Source organism: Scyliorhinus canicula, chromosome 16 (assembly GCF_902713615.1).
Source record: "Scyliorhinus canicula chromosome 16, sScyCan1.1, whole genome shotgun sequence".
NCBI lineage: Eukaryota > Metazoa > Chordata > Chondrichthyes > Carcharhiniformes > Scyliorhinidae > Scyliorhinus > Scyliorhinus canicula.
Genome location: NC_052161.1, coordinates 124,719,194 through 124,740,548, shown reverse-complemented (window position 1 = coordinate 124,740,548; position 21,355 = coordinate 124,719,194). Strand labels below are relative to the sequence as shown.

The following is a 21,355-nucleotide window of genomic DNA, read 5'->3' as shown; positions in this document are numbered from 1 at the left end:
AACCTGGAATAGTGTGTAACTCGGAGGAGAACTTGAGGTGATGATGTCTCCATGTGCCTGTTACCTGTGTCCTCCTAGATGTTGAAAGTTGAGGGTCTGCGGATGCTGTTAAAGAAGCAACTGCTAAAGTGTAGCTGAATCTTGATGCTCTAAGTATTGGCCTTGCACAGTTGCCCTCAAAAATATTTTTGCAACAAGAAAAAAGTGTAAAAAAAAATCAAACCTCCCACACCTGAATGAAAAATGTTGGGCAAAGCTTAAGTCACTGATGCTTTACTGCTTTCTGGGCTGGGAGGTTTCAGTGCTGGAGTGAGGTACTGCACCCTCGGAAGATGGGCAAACTGAAGCGGGTGCCGAGGGGGAGGTTGGTTATTGATGCCCTTCTGATTGTGGGTGCTGCAGTCACATACTCTGACTGTAAGATGGTAAGAACTAGGAGCAGGCAGTCCAGCCTGCGCCGTCATTCGATACGGTCGTGGCTGATCCCTCCTCGGCCTCACCTGCACCTCGCGTCCCACTCCCCATAACCCTTCATCCCGTTACTAATTAACAACCTATCAATCTCCTCCCCAAATCTGTCTGGCTTTCCGGCGTCCACTGCACTCTCACCTCTCTCTCTTTCTCTCGCTGCAGACAATTGATTTTAGGTGAAGACTTGAGACCGGTGAGGAAGCTGAACAAAAAGATCCGGAAAGCCAGGGAACTGATCTTTGACCCGCCCCCAGCTCAGCCTGTGGTGGATGTAAGTAAAGAGGGATACTGGTTGGAGCTGAGCTTGTTCGTGCAACCCTTGGATTTTGTGTCATCATCTCCCTCTTCATTACCCCACCAGAGGAGGGGGGGGGGGGGGGCTGGTTTAGCACAGGGCTAAAGGAGACCAAGGCAGGCCAGCAGCACGGTTCAATTCCTGTACCAGCCTCCCCGAACTGGCGCCGGAATGTGGCGACTAGGGGCTTTTCACAGTAACTTCATTTGAAGCCTACTTGTGACAATAAGTGATCTTCATTTCATTTCATTTCAAAGCAGTCCCAGGGCGGCACAGTGGTTAGCACTGCTGCATCACAGCGCCAAGGTTTGATCACTACATTGGGTGACTGTCTGTGTGTGGTTTGCACTTTCTCCCCATGTCTTTGTGGATTTTCTCCTGGTGCTCCGGTTTCCTCCCACAGTCCAAAGAGTTAGGTGGATTGGTGACGCTAAATTGTCCCTTGCTTGCGGAGATAGGGCGGGTTTATGGGAAAGGAAGAGGGAGTGGGCCTAGGTAGGGTGTTCTCTCGGAGGGTCCATGCGAATCTGATGAGCTGAATGGTCTCCTTCTGCACCGCGGGGATTCTATGGATATGTAGCACAGAGTTAGGGACAGAGTAAAGTTCCCTCTACACTGCCCCCATCAAACACTTCCAGGACTGGTACAGCATGAGCTTGGATACAGATCCATGTAGCAGTGAACAGAGGGGAATTGCATCCTGTCAGTTGTATTATAAGCTAGGATGTTTTCTGAAATGTTCAGCTTTGGGATGTCTAATTAATGCAGTAAATCTGACCAATTATGTACTCAAATGTACCAGAAGCAGCGTTGTCCCTTTCAGTGCCCCCTTGTACTTTCCTTGAGAATAATCTTTTACTTTTCCATCTTGCCACAGCCAACTGTGAAGTTTGACAAGCAGCCGGAGTACATCGATAGCACAGGAGGCAACCTACACCCTTACCAGCTGGAGGGGCTGAACTGGCTACGCTTCTCTTGGGCACAGGGCACTGACACAATCCTGGCTGACGAGATGGGATTGGGAAAAACTGTTCAAACCATTGTGTTTCTATACTCGCTCTTCAAAGAGGTGAGGAACTGTTGGGGTTCGAGATTATGGGGGTAGGGTCAGGCTGCGGGTTAGAAGCTGCGATCTGGGTCTAGAGTGAGGAGCAGAGATCTCCGGGTTTTATGAGTGGGTGTTAAGGTGACCGGGAGTTCAAGTTCTCAAGGTTTGGGAACACTATTTCTTTCCAGAAGACCTTTGACAAAGTGCCGCATAGGAGGCTGTTAAATAAGTTAAGAGCCCATGGTGTTAAGGGTGAGATCCTTGCATGGATAGAGGATTGGCTGACTGGCAGAAGGTGGGGATAAAGGGATCTTTTTCAGGATGGCAGCCGGTGACTAATGGCGTGCCTCAGGGGTCAGCGTTGGGACCACAACTTTTCACAACATACATTAATGATTTGGAAGAAGGAACTGAAGGCACTGATGCTAAGTTTTCAAAGGATACAAAGATATGCAGAGGGACAGGTAGTGTTGAGGAAGCAGGGGGGTTGCAGAAGGACTTGGATAGGCTAGGAGAGTGGGCAAAGAAGTGACAGATGGAATACAATGTGGAAAAGTCTGAGGTTATGCACTTTGGTAGGAAGAATGGAGGCAGAGACTATTTTTCAAATGAGAAAAGGCTTCGGAAATCAGAAGCATGAAGGTACTTAGGGGTCCTAGTTCAAGATTCTCTTAAAGTTAACAAGCAGGTTCAGTTGGCAGTTAGGAAGGCAAATGTAATGTTAGCATTCATGTCGAGAGGGCTAGAATACAATACCAGGGATGTACTTCTGAGGCTGTATAAGGCTCTGGTCAAACCCCATTTGGAGTATTGTGAGCAGTCTTGGGCCCCATAACTAAGGAAGGATGTGTTGACCGTGGAAAGGGTCCAGAGGAGGTTCACAAGAATGATCTCTGGAATGAAGGACTTGTCATATGAAGTGGTTAAGGTTTCAGGGTCTGTACTCGTTGGAGTTTAGAAGGATGAGAGGGAACCTTATTGAAACTTACAGGATACTGAGAGGCCTGGATAGATTGGAAATGGAGAGGATGTTTCCACTAGTAGGAAAAACTAGAACCCAAGGGCACAGCCCCAGACTGAAGGGACGATCCTTTGAAACTGAGATGAGGAAGATTTTCTTCAGCCAGAGGGTGGTGAATCTGTGGAGATCTTTGACGCAGAAGGCTGTGGAGGCCAAGTCACTGAGTGCCTTTCAGACAGAGATAGATAGGTTCTTGATTAGTAAGGGGCAGACTCGATGGGGTGAATCGCCTAATTCTGCTCCTCTGTCATATGGTCTTCTTCACTCATCCCTCCGGTATGTTGACTTTTCCTTGAAGCCCCTCCCTTTCATAGGTTGACTCACTCATCGACGTCCACCTTCCTGCCACATCTCATTATGGTGGCTAACTTTATTTTCAATAACTTCAGTATTTTTTCCTTCAGACTATTCCAGTTGGCTGATATACTGAGTGAAGGCATTTTGTCTTTTGATGATTCTTCTCTGAACTCTGTGACCTCTTGACGTACTTTGCTGATTTACTGGCAAAATCATAATTTGGGCTTGTTCTTTGTGTTCAAAACTGATTATATATTGGACTTGCTCTTCTGTGTGTTGGAGTGAAAACTTAAAATTAATAGTTAATCTCTCTAAGGGTTGACAAAAATGAAATATTTAATTTGAGAGTTGTGGCTGTAGTTGTCACTGTTGATTCCTAACACCAAAAGCATCATGCCGTCATGTTGACAACAAAAATGGCTGCCTGATGCGTTTTTGCTCTGAATCCAATTGGTTTGTGATGTCACATGGTCAGCATGGGCCACCACGCTGCCACAAAAGTCTTAATAGGGTGGATGTACTGTCTCTTACCAGGGCCACTCCAAGGGACCTTTCCTGGTGAGCGCCCCGCTGTCCACCATTATAAATTGGGAGCGGGAATTCACAATGTGGGCGCCGTACTTCTACGTGGTGACCTACACAGGGGACAAAGACTGCAGAGCTGTCATCCGAGAGAATGAGTTCTGCTTCGACGATAATGTAATCAAGAGTGGGAGGAAAGCTTTCAGGATGAAGGTGAGTATCCTGTTTGAGTAAGACCTTTCCTTTGTTTATTCTCGAATGGTTGGCAAGGCCAGAAATTTTTGCCCGTCTGCAGTTTCCCCGTGCAAAGGTGGTAGTGAGCCACCACCCTTGACTCAATCGTGTCGCAAAGGTGCTCCCACAGCTGCGAGGTAGCAAGTCCCAGGATTTTGACCCAGCAACAGTGATGGAAGGATGGCGTGCGACACGGGGGGGGCGTGCAGCACGGGGGGGGGGGGGGGGGGGGGCAGGCACTCAGCTGGGATCAGTGCTTGAGACAGTGCAATGGGAAAGGTAGGGATAAATGTGCTGGGGTTTTCACTCCTGATCCTTATCCAATGATCCCAATTTGGAAGTTAGTTTTGGGTTGGGGCTGCTCTGGCTCCCAGCTGTAATCTCCTCAATTTTTGCACTTGTGCAAAAGGGTTGTCTGGATGAGGAATTGGAAGATGACTGAAACTGTATCCAATAACTTCAGGAGATGAGGGAGCGATAAAAAGCAAAACAGTATTATTTTGTCTTGATGGGACCATGAAGTTGTAATTCAGAACAGATAGTGAGAACGTAGAGGGTTTTTGGTGACACAAAGTGAAAGAAGTTGACCATCCCCAGACTAACACTCACAGCTGAAATCAGTGTATTGGTCTCCAGCTATTGTAGGTTCGGGTTTTATTTTTCCATCTAGAGCCCAACCTTTCGCCGGGTTAACCAGGGTGTTTGGGATTGATAATGGGCGGAATAACTGGGGTGTTTGGGATTGATAGTGGGCGGAATAACCACAGTGTTTGGGATTGATAATGGGCGGAATAACCGGGGAGTTTGGGATTGATAATGGGCGGAATAACCAGGGAGTTTGGGATTGATAATGGGCGGAATAACCACAATGTTTGGGATTGATAATGGGCGGAATAACCGGGGAGTTTGGGATTGATAATGGGCGGAATAACCAGGGAGTTTGGGATTGATAATGGGCGGAATAACCACAGTGTTTGGGATTGATAATGGGCGGAATAACCAGGGAGTTTGGGATTGATAATGGGAGGAATAACCACGGTGTTTGGGATTGATAATGGGAGGAATAACCACAATGTTTGGGATTGATAATGGGAGGAATAACCACAGTGTTTGGGATTGATAATGGGCGGAATAACCACGGTGTTTGGGTTTGATAATGGGAGGAATAACTGGGGTGTTTGGGATTGATAATGGGAGGAAATGTTTCTTTTTCAGAGTGAGGCGCAAATAAAGTTTCACGTTCTGCTCACCTCCTACGAGTTGATCACCATCGATCAGACGATCCTAGGATCCATTGACTGGGCGTGTCTTGTTGTCGATGAAGCTCACAGGCTGAAAAATAACCAGTCCAAAGTAAGTGCGATGCGGTCTCGCTGTTCCTGGGCTTTGGGGGAAGACTATCTGCCTGCGAGTGGGTGGCAGGGGTTGGGGTCCACAATCTGGTGTAGTTTGGGAGGGATATGTGTGGCGTTAGGGAGTGTGAGGGGGAGTGGTGGGGGTCCACAACTGAATATCTTGCTGACATTCAATGTTTAAAAAAAAAAATTCTTATTCAACGTTTTTAACATTACACAAAGAAAGCAAGACCCACTGTCCAAGGCCCAAAAGCTCCAAAGGTCCTCCCACCAGACTAAGGCACTGGGGGGGAGAAGCTGACCATTACCCCAACAGGACCTGTCTGCGAGCGATCAATGAGGCGAAGGCCAAGACATCTGCCCCTTCTCCCGTCTGAAACTCCGGCAAGTTCACTCATCCCGAATATGGTCTCTAGCGAGATCCTGCTCCACATCCACGTGCAGAACCTTGGATATGGTGCTGAATACTGACTCCCGATACCTCTCCAACTTCGGGCAGGCCAGATCGTACGGACATCATTGGTTGGGCTCCTCCCACACCGCTCACACCTATCCTCCACCCCCTTAAACAACCGGCTCACCCTCGCCTTTGTTAAGTGCACCCTATACACCACTTTTAGCTGAATCAGACCCAGCCTCGCACACGAGGTCGAGGCATTACACCGGGAAACCCGAAAAGGTCTTTCTCACAAATCCTGCACTTGCCCATACCTAAAGCCCTCCTCATGCTGCACCCCATACTTCACCCTGAACTCCTCTAAACTTGCAAATCTCCCCCTCCAGGAACAGATCTTTCTCCTCCCATTCCCCAGGACCTCGAATCCATCCTCCCCGGCTCAAACCAGTGATACCCCTTTATGGGATCATCTTCGACTCTGACCTCCGAAGTGCTGTCTGAAAATCCCCCAAATCCTCAGCGTGGCTACCACCACAGGATTCCCAGAATACATCCCTTGGGACAGCGGCACCGTTGCTGCACCCGCAACCCCGACTACTTACAGGACCCCGTCTCCATCCGCACTCACAAAGCCTCCGACTCCTTCCTACAGCCCCGCACTTTGTCTGCATTCGCCGCCCAATAAGAATGCTACAGATTCAGGAGAGCCAAGTCCCCTGACTGGCGCCCCCTTTGGTGCACCGCCTTGCTGACATTCACTGTTGAGGCTCGTAGGTGAAGGATGGTAACTTGGTTCCAGAGGTTCACCTCGCCCTCACGCCTTCTGAAACATGTATCAAAAGGAATAGTTAATTGTTGCAAGTGTAGGACTGTGGATGTGAAGAGGATTGTAACATAGGAAGTGGCCATTTGCTCCTTTCTGCTGAGTAGTGGCCATTTGCCTCCAACTGGAACCGCTGCAGTCCCTAAGGTGTAGGTACATCCAGAGTGCTGTTAGGGAGGGAGTTCCAGGGTTTTGACCCAGTGAAGGAGCGGCGATATATTTCAAAGTCGGGGTCGTGTATACTTTTCAAATGAGAATCGGATAAACGTTTAGCTTTAGGGGGAAATATTTGCAGGGATTTGGGAAAAGAGTTGTGATGTGGGACTAACTTGTCTTGTCATGTGATGTGGACGGCACGGTAGCACAGTGGTTAGCACTGTTGCTTCACAGCTCCGGAGTCTCGGGATCGATTCTCGGCTTAGGCTCACTGTCTGTGTAGAGTCTGCACATCCTCCCCGTGTCTGCGTGGGTTTCCTCCGGGTGCTCCGGTTTCCTCCCACAAGTCCTGAAAGACGCGCTGTCAGGTGAATTGGACATTCTGAATTCTCCCTCTGTGTACCCGAACAGGCGCTGGAATGTGGCGACTAGGGGCTTTTCACAGTAACTTCATTGCAGTGTTAATGTCAACCTACTTGTGACAATAAAGATTATTATTATAACAACTGGATAGTTCTTCCAAATAACCCACCCACGATGGGCCGAATGGCTTCCTCCTGCTGTATGATTTTAAGTGAGTGCCTTTGGTGGGTTGGTGATGGTAGGGAAGAAAGAGAGACTCTTTATTTTAAAAAAAAGCTATAGCGATTCAATAGCATATCAACTGTAAATTAAAATGTGGGTCATATGATTCTGTTGCTGCCGTTTGGCCTTGTGCATCTGTTTGTCAGTTGTCATTTTTCAGTATTGAATTTCCAGTATTTTAGGGTGATGAATGCTTACAAGATTGACTACAAGCTGCTGCTGACGGGGACACCACTACAGAATAATCTGGAGGAGCTTTTTCACTTGCTGAACTTCCTCACTCCTGTACGCTTTAAGTAAGTTTCAATGTTTTAAAATGTTAACTTATTTTTCGTGTACTTTTTGAGCAAAGGCGGAGTTGTTTGATTGAGAATTTTAACCTCCGCAGGGCGGCACAGTGGCACAGGGGCTGGTTTAGCTCACTGGGCTAAATTGCTGACTTTTAAAGCAGACCAAGCAGGCCAGCAGCACGGTTCAATTCCCGTACCAGCCTCCCCGGACAGGCGCCGGAATGTGGCGACTAGGGGCTTTTCACAGTAACTTCATTGAAGCCTACTCGTGACAACAAGCGATTTTCATTTTTTTTTCATTTTTCAGTGGTTAGCACTGCTGTCTCACAACAGACCCGGGTTCAATTCCACCTTCGGGTGACTGTCTGTGCAGAGTCTGCACGTTCTCCCCGTGTCTGTGAGTTTCCACCGGCTACTCCGGTTTCCTCCCAGAGTCCAAAGGTGTGCAGGTTAGGTGGATTGGCCATGTTAAAAATTGCTCCTTAATGTCCAGGGATATGTAGATTACGGGGATCAGGGTTATGGGGATAGGGCAGGGGAATGGGCATGTGCAGGGCACACTTTCAGAGGGTCAGAGCAGACCCGATGGCCTGTGAAAACCAGATGGCGATGATAGTGTATGATCAAATTCAACAGTGTCTGAAACAGCTGCGAAGATTCTGTGTTCACTGTAATTCTTGCCTCCGACCTGGAAGGCACCAGGAATAGTAGCGCTTGTGCTCTTAGCTCACACTGAGGCCCCCGGCACCATGTACATCTGCTCCTGATACTTTAATGGAAGGTGGCAGCAGTGTGGATCTATCAAAGGTCTATCAGTGTCATACTGCACTCGAACCTGCAATATAAGCATTTCCAATCGACCTTCAATATTTATGTGTGTGTTTCCAGGGATACTACCATGTATCATAATAGGAATTCCATGTAACGTTTCAGTGTAGCACGTAGAAAAACCTAATTTATGGAAGCAATAAACCCAGATCCCAATCTGTGACGAGATCACGTTCTCAATGAGTGCTGTATCCTTAGACTACATCCAGTGTGTTGGGACTTTGTGCAGGGAGTTTTTATATAATATGGTATCTGAATTAGTAGTTAATGGTACTCTTAATCCCAAGGTTGTCCATTTGAATCCTACATTATTGAAAATAAATTTAGTCAAAACACCTTATTGATTTATACCAATAAGTGACCTTAAGCTAAATTTATAATCAATTCTCCACATTGAAAGTTGAGAATCTAATTTCCTGATATCTTAATTTACTGAGTCGTTGGAAGCATGTTTTGGAGAGAACACGGTAGCTAAATGATAGGGAGACTAAATACACAGACCTAAAAACAGGAAACCTGAAATTTATTGTTAGTCTGTGTTAAACCAACTTCTTTGTCAGTGCCAGCTGGCGGCATTAAAAGAATGACACTGAAACTGCAACTGAGCATGTGCAGGAATTCCCCCCCCCCCCCCCCCCCCCCCCCCCCCCCCCCCCCCCCCCCCCGGGTTGTGTCACAAATAAACATAACCTTTAAGTAAGGCTGGCTTCGATGTGTGGGGCAAAGATTTTCCACAGTAAACTGGGACAAATCTGTTCCGGATAAAATGTTGGCAAATCTGGGGAAGGTGTTCAAAAAATAAATTAATTGGGACCGAATCGGTTTATATCACTGAATGGCAAAAAGCATAGTTGCTTAATAAAGCTTACTCTGTGGATGAGTAAAGAGGTACGGTTCAACATAAAACCATAAGAAAAATAATACACAAAAGCAAACAATAATATAGATCTCCCAAATGGGAAAGATATAATGAACAACAAAAGATGATAAAACAGAGTAAGAGCTATAAGAATGGACAATGAAAAGAAATTTGCCAGTGATGGAAAAATCAACGCAATGTTTTCAATGTTGGGAAAGGGCATGTGGTCAGGAACAACGTGAGCCCTGTAAAAACTGATAAGCGATATTGTAAATGAAAATAAGGAAATGGCAAACAGCTTGAATAATTACTTTCTGCCAATATTTACAGTAGAGGAAGAGGATAACATGCTGGAGATTCCAAGGAAACTAATTTTGAGTCAGGGACAGGGACGCACCAAAATTAATGTGAGGAAAAGGAAGATAATGATGGTACTGAAGAGTGACAAACCCCAGGACCAGATGGATTCCTTCCTAGGGTTCTAAAGGAAGTAGTTGAGAGCATTATCAATGGCATGACTATAACCTTGCAAAGCTCTCTCGATTTGGTAGCCGTTCCTTTAGATTGGAAAAGTGTGCGTGCCACGCCACTATTTTTAAGAAAGGTGAGAGGGGGAAACCAGTGCTTTGTAGACCAGTTTTAACCTAACATCCGTTGCCGGGACATTACCAGAGTTTCTTTTAATAAATTTAAAGTGTCCAACAATTTCTCCAATATAAGGAGCAATTTAGCGTGGCCAATCCACCTACCCTGCACATCTTTGAGTTTTGGGTGGGCAGCACGGTGGCCTAGTGGTTAGCACAACCGCCTCACGGCGCTGAGGTCCCAGGTTCATTCCCGGCTCTGGGTCACTGTCCGTGTGGAGTTTGCACATTCTCCCCGTGTCTGTGTGGGTTTCGCCCCCACAACCCAAAAACGTGCAGAGTAGGTGTATTGGCCACGCTAAATTGCCCCTTAATTGGAAAAAATAATTGGGTAATCTAAATTTAAAAAAAAAAAAAATCTTTTGAGTTTTGGGGTGATACCCACGTAGATATGGGGAGAATGTGCAAACTCCACATGGACAGTGACCCGGGGCCGGGATCGAACCCGGGTCCTCGGCGCCGTGAGGCAGCAGTGCTAACCACTGCACCACCGTGCCGCCCCATTACCAGAGTTTCTAATTAATGATAAAGTGACTGAACAGTTTGAAAATTTTCAGCTGATCGTGGCGAACCAGCATGGATTTGTAAAGGGTAGATCATGCCCGGGGAATTTACGTTTATGAAGTGGTGGCTAAAATAATAGAAAGGCGAATGTCTCTAAATATTATTTATGTCGATTCCTGGAAGGTTTTTGATAAAGTCTCTCATAAGTGACTGTTAGCTAAAAGGTAAAGCTCGTGAATTGAAGGCTCGTGTACTGATCTGGTTTGGAAATTGGCTGAGTGGCAGGAGTAGGAGTAATAGACAGATTCACTAATCGTTGGGGTGAAGCTAGTGGTGTCCCACAAGGGTCAGTGTTGGATCCTCAACACGATGGTGACTTTACCTTACCGTTACTATTCATATTTATTAAACAACTTAGAACATGGGTCAAAGAGCCACCTATCCAAGCTTGCAAGCAGTCTAAATGGGAGCATTAAATTACAGAGGTATTAATGGATAAAGTGAATGGGCAAAACTGTGAAATGGATTTCAACATGGGCAAATATGAGGTCATCTAGTTTGGACCTAAAAGTATGGAACCAAGCACTTTCTAAAAAGGGGAAAAGCTAGCAACGGGAGATCCAAAGAGACCTAGAGGCCCACGAGAGATCATAGAACTATCATGAACAAGTATGGAAAATAATTTTAAAAGGCTTAACGTGTCATGATCTTTTTGAATGACAAACAGGCTTGATGGACTAAATGGACTCATCCTATTCCAATGTACCTCTACAGAAAAAAAAGATTGTGCATTTATATCACATTTTTCAGGATGTCCCAAATCACTCTACAACCAGGGAAGTACTTTCCAGGTGTAGTCACTCCTTAATGTCGGAATCGCAGTGGAGAATGTGTTCACTGCCAGTTCCCACTTACAGCAGTCTGCTAATGACCGTATGGTCCATTTTACTGCTGTCAGCTGAGGAAGGAATGTTGACCAGGGGATTGGGAAAGAACCCATCCAGCTCTTTGTTGAATATTGTTCTGGGATCTTCTCCGCTCACATGAGAGGCAAGTTTTAATATTTCATCTGAAACAACAGCACCCACAGCGTTGCATGCCCTTGCTTAGTAATAGACTGAATTGTCAGACAGGATTATGTGCTCACGTCTGGAGTGGGACTTGATCCATAACCTTCTGACTTGGCGGCGAGAGTACAATACTACCCACTAAACCATGGCCGGCAACCTTTTAATGGAAAATTCTGCCCTTGCCACTCCTTTCCCCCACCTCCTTTGCAAAAAAAGTTGATTTCCTGGCTCCTGTACTTCACTCAAGTGTCCCCTTCTTCATTTGTGATTTCAGGCAGCGAGTTCTTTGAATTTTCTTTTCCAATTAAGGGGCAATTTAGCGTGGCCAATCCGCCTACTCTGCACATCTTTGGGTTGTGGGGTGAAACCCATGCAGACACTGGGAGAATGTGCAAACTCCACACGGATAGTGACCCAGAGCCGGGATCGAACCTGGGACCTCGGCGCCGTAAGAGTTCTTTGAATTTGACCATGGGGCAGGGGGGAGAGACTGGAGACTGGTGTGGACAGGTTCGGAACTGGAACACAAGTGACTGGTTTTCCTGGTCATCGTGCCTATGAGCTGAGAATGAGTTTGACTTGTGGAGCCGAGGAGCTGGTTTGAGACGTGGGTAAGGGTAGATGGGTGGAGTGACGTAGCGACAACAATCTCTCCCTCAATGCCAGCAAAACTAAAGAGCTGGTCATTGACGTCAGGAAGCAAATTACTGTACCCACCGCTGTCAGCATCAACGGGGCCGAGGTGGAGATGGTTAGCAGTTTCAAATTCCACGGGGTACATATCTCCAGAAATCTGTCCTGGTCCACCCATGTCGACGCTACCACCAAGAAAGCACAACAGCACCTATACTTCCTCAGGAAACTAAGGACATTTGGCATGTCCACATTAACCCTTACAAACTTTTACAGATGCACCATAGAAAGAATCCTATCTGGCTGCATCACAGCCTGGTATGGCAACTGCTCGGCCCAGGACCGCAAGAAGCTTCAGAGAGTCGTGAACACAGCCCAGTCCATCACACAAACCTGCCTCCCATCCATTGACTCCATCTACACCTCCCGCTGCCTGGGAAAAGCGGGCAGCAGAATCAGAGACCCCTCCCACCCGGCTTACTCACTCTTCCAACTTCTTCCATCGAGCAGGAGATACAGAAGTCTGAGAACACGCACGAACAGATCAGAAACAGCTTCTTCCCTGCTGTTACCAGACTCCTAAATGACCCTCTTATGGACTGACCTCATTAACACTACACCCTGTATGCTTCATCCGATGCCAGTGCTTATGTAGTTACATTGTGTACCTTGTGTTGCCCTATTATGTATTTTCTTTAATTCCCTTTTCTTCCATGTACTGAATGATCTGTTGAGCTGCTTGCAGAAAAATACTTTTCACTGTGCCTCGGTACACGTGACAATAAACAAATCCAATCCAATCCGATCAGGCACATTGGGGAATGAGGTGGCAGCACCACTGACTGGTTCTACTTTGTTACAGTAACCTGGAAGGTTTCTTGGAGGAGTTTGCAGACATCTCTAAGGAGGACCAGATCAAGAAGCTGCATGATCTCCTGGGCCCGCATATGTTGAGGCGCCTCAAGGCCGACGTCTTTAAGAACATGCCGTCAAAGACGGAGTTGATTGTTCGTGTGGAGCTCAGCTCCATGCAGAAGTAAGTTGGGAAAACCAAATAGCGAATCTATATCCGGGTGCTGACGGTTCATCCTTGTGTTCGGGCTCTTATATTTGTGTGTGTGTGTCCTTGTAGGAAATATTACAAGTTCATCTTGACCAAGAATTTTGAGGCTCTGAATTCGAAAGGCGGTGGGAATCAGGTGTCACTCTTGAACATCATGATGGATCTGAAGAAGTGCTGTAACCATCCGTATTTGTTCCCGGTGGCTGCAGTGGTATGTATCACATGTCGAGGGGATGGAAACATGGTCTCCAAGTGGCTGGAAAAGTTGCACTTAACCCCCTAGCTCAATGTCACTTTCTTCAATTCATGTGTAGATTCAAGCCTGACCTCCGAGACCTGCACAGAATCACCCACCAAATTACAGCCTAGAAACAGGCCGTTTGATTGTTGCTGGTGTTTTCTCGGGCTGTTGCCTTCCGTCCCTTATACTTGTTTAGCTTCCCCCTTAAGTGCATCAATGGCATTTATAATCATTGTTGATTTGAGGTTAAAGAACACGTTTGTGCAGCAGCTTCACAGCACAGACATCCCAGTGACCTGGGTCTGTAACCAGCATTGACTGACTGACTGACAGGAGGTCCCTGCTGTCAAGCTCGCAGTGAGATGTGTGGGCTGTTCCCAATTTTGAGCAGAGCAACCAATAATTCAGGACAACTCGGCCGTCCAATGGGATGATGTACAATGCAGTTTGCCTTGAGGTGTAGTGTAATGCAGAAAGTGGAGTGGTTAATGGCTACTGGACTAATAAACCAGAGAGCATGAGTTCAATTAGTAAGGCATGTTGAGGATTTGAAATCAGTTCTTTTTTTAAAAAAAAATGTAGAGTACCCAATTCTTATTTTTCCAATTAAGGGGCAATTTAGCATGGCCAATCCACCTACCCTGCACATCATTGGGTTGTGGGGGTGAGACCCACGCAGACACGGGGAGATGTGCAAACTCCTCACAGACAGTGACCCAGAGCCAGGATCGAGCCTGGGACCTCAGCGCCGTGAGGCAGCAGTGCTAACCACTGCGCCACTGTGCCGCCCTGCTGTCCTGAAATCAGTCCTTTAAAAAATAAACTGGTAATGTTAATCTGGTATCATTAAAGTGACACGGTGGTGCAGTGGTTAACACTGCTGCCTCACGGCGCTGAGGACCTGGGTTTGATCCCGACTCCGGGTCACTGTCCGTGTGGAGTTTGCACATTCTCCCCGTGTCTGCGTGGGTCTCACCCCCACAACACAAAGATGTGCAGGGTAGGTGGATTGGCCACGTTAAATTGCCCCTTAATTGGGGGAGGGGGAAAAAGAATTGGGTACTCTAATTTTTTTTAAAAATCATTAAAGCGACCATTAAGCAGTGGGATTGTTTTAAAAACTCCAAATGATTCACTAATGGGAGGAAACCTGATTTCTTTACCTGCCCTGGGTCTATGTGAACCAGTCCTAACAGGCCACCCCGTTGTATGAGTATCTTTAGGAAGAAGGTATTCTTTCCACTGCTGGGAGATAAATGGTGTTGCCAGTGACACCCACATCCTGAGGACTATCGACAGGAGCTGAAATCCTGATGTACCGAGCCGCTACCACTAAAGCTCCTTGAGAAATTGTTGCTTCTTGGAGAGGAGTAGCGGGGTCTGCTCCAGTGGTCTGAGTGCAGATGGGCAGGCGTGGGATCTAACTGTGCACTTTGACAGCTGCGTTACTATTAAATGCTACCTTGCTGGTGTTGGCAGGAAGCTCCGGTACTACCGAATGGATCCTACGATGGGAACTCGCTGGTCAAGTCCTCGGGGAAACTGATCCTCCTGCAGAAGATGTTGAAGAAGTTGCACAGCCAAGGCCACAGAGTGCTGATCTTCTCCCAGGTAACCTGGGGAGTGAGAGGGGGGGAGGAGGAGTGGAGGGCACTTGTGTTTATACTGCGCCTTTCTTAGCCACACGACATCTCAAATAAAAACAGAAAATGCTGGAAAGTCTCAGCAGGTCTGGCTGCATCTGTGGAGAGAGAATCCGAGTTTCCAGTTGGTTTGACTCTTCAGATTCCACGGCATTTTGCTTTTATTACATCCCACGCCGGCATCGCAAAATGCTTTCAAGCCAATGGAATACCTTTTGAAGTGTAATAATAGTTGTAATGCAGGAAACACAGCAGCCAATTTACACAGCAATGTCATAATGGGCAGGTAATGTTTTTGTGATGTTGTTCGAGGAATAATTATTGGCCAGGGGAGAACAACCCTGCTATCCTTTGGCGTAGCGGCTGGAAACTGTTTACGTCCATCTGGGAAGGCAGGTGGGACGTCTGTTTAACGCCTCATCCGATCGACGCCACCTTTGATGGTGCAGCACTCCCTCAGTACTGCATTTGGAGTGTCGGTCTCGCCCCCCCCCCCCCCCCCCCCCCCATTTCGCCACATCCCGTCCTCCAGCAGCTAATAAACGTTTGGAGCTGCAAATCAGATTTGACTGCGACACTGGGGCTGGAGAGCTGGAATGAATCTCTGCTCCTTGCTGAGGGAGAGGAAATTCAGCCAGGGTTTCTGAATAATTTTTTCCAATGAAGGGGCAATTTAGCGTGGCCAATCCACATAACGTGCACATCTTTGGGTTGTGGGGGTGAAACCCACGCAGGCACGGGGAGAACGTGCAAACTCCACACAGACAGTGACCCAGGGCCGGGATTCGAACCCAGGTCCTCAGTGCCGTGCGGCAGCAATGCTAACCACTGCGCCACCGTGCCGTCCTTCTGTCTGTCATTCGAGTGGGTTGAAAAGGCCTAATGGCGTTATTGGGGGAAGTGCAGGAAAGTTCTTGGTGACCTAATCAGTATTTACTCTTCACCCCAACCTCCCAGCCAGGGTTGATTGGTCTTTTCTCTCATTGCTGTGCACAAGGAGGTTGTCACATTATACCACTCTGTAACAACGATTACAATCCAAAAGATTTCATTGACTTCGCAGAGCGAGGGTGCGATCACGGAGGGATTTGAGCGCGAGTGGTGCTGTAGCCACAATAATCACTAGGGCGAACGGGATTTGGTGCAAATTTGGATTGAGGGTTCCTGCTGTGGCTAAAAGTGCTGTTTGTGACTGACAGATGACTAAAATGCTGGATCTGCTGGAGGACTTCCTGGAGTATGACGGATACAAGTATGAGCGGATAGATGGAAGCATCACAGGCAATCAGCGGCAGGAGGCTATCGATCGGTTTAACGGTGAGAAAGAAGCTGGAGGTTTAGAGGGGGGGACATTTCCCTCCTGACTCGTGGATGTTAATAGAACAGTGATATATCTTTCACCCAGTGACCTACTTTATGACTGAGGGGTCCTGAGGTCTGAGGAAATAACTTGCTCTTGACTACAGCAGAATACACCCAAAAAGAGTGTGTGTGGGGGGGGGGGGGGGGGGGGGGGGGGAGAGAGAGAGAGAGAACTTTGCTGCTGTATTTGGGATATTGCATCCAGTTTAGAGAACCCCGCCTACATTCAGAAAGTTGCCACGGTAACAGAGTACATTCCAAAGGGATTTGTTATGATACCAAGGATGAGGAGCTTGCATTTTGTGGAGAGATGCAAAAATAAGGCCTCTGTGCCTTCAAACAAAGAAGTTTGAGAGGAGACCTGCTTGGCGATGAGCACAAGCAAAAAAAAAAAACTTTTCTTTTTTGGGTGATGAGAGGATAAATTTAAAATAGTTGCCAAAAGAATGGAGTGAAAGCTCAGGAGTAGCTTTTAAGTGCAGTGCAGTTATAATTTGGAATCTCCCAACAATGAGAAAAGGGGATCACTACTTGTAAAAATATCGCTACAAAAGAGTAAGGGGAAAGGGTCAGGAATGTGACTCAAACGATAGCTCGTGTCAGGGGGTAGTACAGGCAGGCTGGGCTGAGTGGCCTCCTTCTGTGCCACCTAGGATTTTATATGATTGTGTTCCAACAACCCAACACCACACAGTCACCCATCAGTAAGGGAAGTCATAGAATTTACAGTGCAGAAGGAGGCCATTCGGCCCATCGAGTCTGCACCGGCTCTTGGAAAGAGCACCCTACCCAAGGTCAACACCTCCATCCTATCCCCATAACCCAGTAACCCCACCCAACACTAAGGGCAATTTTGGACACTGAGGGCAATTTATCATGGCCAATCCACCTAACCTGCACATCTTTGGACTGTGGGAGGAAACCGGAGCACCCGGAGGAAACCCACACACACACGGGGAGGATGTGCAGACTCGACACAGACAGTGACCCAAGCCGGAATCGAACCTGGGACCCTGGAGCTGTGAAGCAATTGTGCTATCCACAATGCTACCGTGCTGCCCATAGGTGTCAGAGCACCCCAAAGTCTACATATGACTGCAGTGGATAGAACCCCTGTTTATTTATTTATTTATTTTAGTTTGAAAAATAATTGATTTATTCAAGCGAAATTGAGTCTTCTGCGACTCAGATTAACCCACTCGCACAAACACCAGTTATGAAATACTATGTGTAAAACAAGAGACTAAACGGCACATTGAAGAATCCTTACTTTAAACAGTTTTAGCAGTGTTTTACAGAAGGATCGTCCCTTACCACTCCTCCTTAACAAGCCGAGCCTAATTGGGGGTTTCTGGAAGCTGACAAAATATACTCACCACTTCCGAGCTGAATGGGTCCGTTTAAAAACACACAAAATCTTCGGGCTCCCCTCTGGCTTCTTGGGTCCTAGATCGTTACGGTCTGCCTTTGCACCTGGTTCGTGGAGACCTGCGTCTCCTGTTGAGCCCGTAGTTCTACCTTGTGGTGGCCGCTTTGTAGGTTTTTAGTTTCTTCTCCTTGGTTTACAAATCTCCTCCAGCCCACATTTCCGTGCCAAACTTCTCCATCACAAATTCTGTGTAACCAACCCAAGATCTTTCCCCAGAACCTCTGTTTGTAAATTAATCTGAGTAACAGAATCATTGTGGCAGCATTGTGGTTAGCACTGTGGCTTCACAGCTCCAGGGTCCCAGGTTCGATTCCCGGCTGGGTCACTATCTGTGCGGAGTCTGCACGTCCTCCCCGTGTGTGCGTGGGTTTCCTCCGGGGGCTCCGTTTCCTCCCACAGTCCAAAGATGTGCAGGTTAGGTGGATTGGCCATGATAAATTAATCTCAGTGTCCAAAAAGGTTGGGTGGGGTTATTGGGTTATGGGGATAGGGTGAATGTGTGGGCTTGGGTAGGGTGCCTACCCAAAAGGCCGGTGCAGACTCGATGGGCCGAATGGCTTCCTTCTACACTGTAAATTCTATGATTCTCTGATTGCTGTGTCTTTCTGAATGGTATTAAAGAGTGCACAGCTAGTGTGTAGGTGGTGTTGTGGAACAGATTGCAGTGATCTAAGGGGTGGTGGTGCAGGTTCGAGGGGCTGAATGACCTACCTCTGTTCCTTTCTTCATTTCTGGGCCTCCATATCGCCCACCACTTGCTCACAGTGTCGAAGTAACCCCAGCAAGGAGTTGAGAGTGAGAAATGGCAAGGGGGTGGGCTGGCAAAAGGTCAGTGAGAAAGGTATAAAGAAAGCCCTCCCTGGTCACCGTGACTTTGTGTGTGTTCTGCAGGTTTAGTGAATGGCTGCTCACCCACCTCTCTGCCTTTCTTGTCCCTCACAGCCCCTGGAGCGCAGCAGTTCTGTTTCCTTCTGTCCACTCGAGCTGGGGGTCTGGGCATTAACTTGGCGACGGCCGACACCGTTGTAATCTACGATTCCGATTGGAACCCCCACAACGACATTCAGGTCAGAACACACTTTACTCCAGGCTGCAGATTGGCACTGTTCCTAAATTACCTGACTTTCTTTTGTAGAATTTGATACCGTGACACCAGGGAATGGCGCGGGTTGAGAGTTCAAATTCTAATCCAGAAATGCTTGCAATTTATGGGTTGATATGCCAGATGGAAAGCATGGCATTAAAAATCCAACTGATTCATTAGTGTCCATGAGGGAAGAGAACTTGGCGTCCTTCCCAACCTGGCCTACAGGTGATTCCGGGCCCACACCCCTCACACGGTTAACTCGTCATTTCTCTCTGGGCACAGCGCAACTCGGAATGGGCAATCGATGTAATGTGACAAATACCACTCGTGTCTCGAGAGAACAAGTATTTTCATAAAAGATTATTTGAGATATCCTGGATCATTTGGCCCTTTGGCAGGAGTGAGAATCGACGGGGCTTTGGGGAGGCCTTGTGTGGAATTCAATTAAAAACTTCGGAAATGAAGAGCTGGTGTCTGTAGAAATGGCAATGGAGCTGTGGAACTATTGTAAAAATCCAACTGGTTTACTTGGCATCCTTTAGGGAAAGAAGGCTGCTGTCCTGAGCCCGTGTGGGCCTATCTGTCACTCCTGTCCTTACCCAGCCTGGGCCTATCTGTCACTCCTGTCCTTACCCAGCCTGGGCCTATCTGTGACTCCTGTCCTTACCCAGCCTGGGCCTATCTGTCACTCCTGTCCTTACCCAGCCTGGGCCTATCTGTCACTCCTGTCCTTACCCAGCCTGGGCCTATCTGTCACTCCTGTCCTTACCCAGCCTGGGCCTATCTGTCACTCCTGTCCTTACCCAGCCTGGGCCTATCTGTCACTCCTGTCCTTACCCAGCCTGGGCCTATCTGTCACTCCTGTCCTTACCCAGTCTGGGCCTATCTGTGAAATATATTTGAACTACCTTCCTAATGTCCAGGGAAAGGATTCCAGACCGTTCGAGTGACTTAGACCGAAGCTGAAAGTGGGGAATGGAGGGGAGGGTCAGTATTCAGTGGAGGAGGTTGGGGGAGATGGGAGGGGGTGCGGGGGGAGGTGCGTCTGTTCAGTCGAGGAGTTCAACAATCAAATCAATTATCTGCCCTGCAGGCATTCAGCAGAGCTCACCGTATCGGTCAGAATAGAAAGGTGATGATCTATCGCTTCGTGACCAGGGCATCGGTGGAAGAGCGAATCACGCAAGTGGCGAAGAAGAAGATGATGTTGACCCACCTTGTGGTTCGGCCAGGCCTGGGCTCCAAATCCGGTTCACTTTCCAAACAGGAGTTGGACGATATCCTCAAGTTTGGCACAGAGGAGCTCTTCAAAGATGATGAAGGTGAGGCATCAAAGGGTGGGGTGCGGAAGACAAATATGTTATTTGGACCAGGATGGGGTTGAAGGAGACATTTCTCCCTTGATTGTTGAAACTCTATACCCATTAATTATTATTGAGCGTAACAGTAGGAACATAGAAACTGATGGAGGCAATTCAACCCCTCAAGCCTGTTCCACCATTTAGTGAGATCATGGCTGATTTGTATCTTTGCTCCATCCACCCACCTTGGTTCCAGATCCTTTTATGCCCTTGACAAGTAAAATCCTACCAGTCTCAGGTTGTCCATTCAATCTCCAGTTTAATATGGATCCTTACAGACCTGGGGGGGCGGGCACTCTTTGATGTGATGATTCAGTTGATGTTGGTGTGACAGCGCTAAGGGGTCTCGGGGCCTAGGCTAGGGATTGAGATCAGACCCTACTGTAGTGACTGCAGGTGAAAAGTGCGTGTGGGATATTTGGGGCTCTGGTTGATTAACCCACTAGCCCTCTGCATCAAGACTGACGCATGCAGAGCCGGTCAGCTGGGTGCGGTAGCGGATGACCATTGCCCCCCTCCTCTAGTGACACTGTGACCCCGCCAGAGTCACCATTTTCAGGAGGGGGGGGGGGTGTTGCGGAGAGAGAGAGAGAGAGAGAGAGAGTGCTGAAGGGGAACTTAACTTTAAAAAAGAGAGAGCTTAACTTCACCTGAGACTGGATCAGAATCCAGGCGTTGGAGTATGAAGACAAGAGATTGGAGGAGATTACCGTCCTTGGGAAGGGTACAAGTGGTGGGGGTGAATTTTTAACTATGCCCCTCGTCCCAGTCACTCCCACAAGGAGAAATATCCTTTCAGCACCCACCCTGTGGCAGTCCCCTCAGGATCGTGTATATTTCAATAGGACCGCATCTCATTCTTCTAAAGTCATGTCCAACCTTTCCCCACAAGATAAACCCCTTCAACCCTGACTCCCACAAGCCAAAGATGTGCAGGGTAGGTGGATTGGCCACACTAAATTGCCCCTTAATTGGAAAAAAAAAGAATTGGGTACTCTACATTTATATTAAAAAAGAGAGGGGGTAAAAGCAGAAAATCCCCCAAAAGAACATGGATGTTGGGGGACAATTGGAGTTTTCAGGATTACGATCAATAGACTTTTATTGGGTAAGGATGTCAAGGGGTACAGTCAGGGC

General features: G+C 47.6%; 1 protein-coding gene across 1 annotated transcript in view; it reads left to right on the top strand.

Moving 5' to 3' along the window:
• chd5 (chromodomain helicase DNA binding protein 5) overlaps positions 1-21,355 on the top strand; it is an 84,886-nt gene that overhangs the window by 49,117 nt on the left and 14,414 nt on the right. Inside the window, exons 14-24 of the mRNA XM_038821443.1 lie at positions 634-742; positions 1,644-1,835; positions 3,667-3,867; positions 5,104-5,241; positions 7,379-7,500; positions 12,895-13,068; positions 13,165-13,306; positions 14,816-14,947; positions 16,179-16,296; positions 18,713-18,837; positions 19,951-20,179. Coding sequence (XP_038677371.1) covers positions 634-742; positions 1,644-1,835; positions 3,667-3,867; positions 5,104-5,241; positions 7,379-7,500; positions 12,895-13,068; positions 13,165-13,306; positions 14,816-14,947; positions 16,179-16,296; positions 18,713-18,837; positions 19,951-20,179 — 1,682 coding nt within the window. The remainder of the gene's footprint in view (positions 1-633; positions 743-1,643; positions 1,836-3,666; positions 3,868-5,103; positions 5,242-7,378; positions 7,501-12,894; positions 13,069-13,164; positions 13,307-14,815; positions 14,948-16,178; positions 16,297-18,712; positions 18,838-19,950; positions 20,180-21,355) is intronic.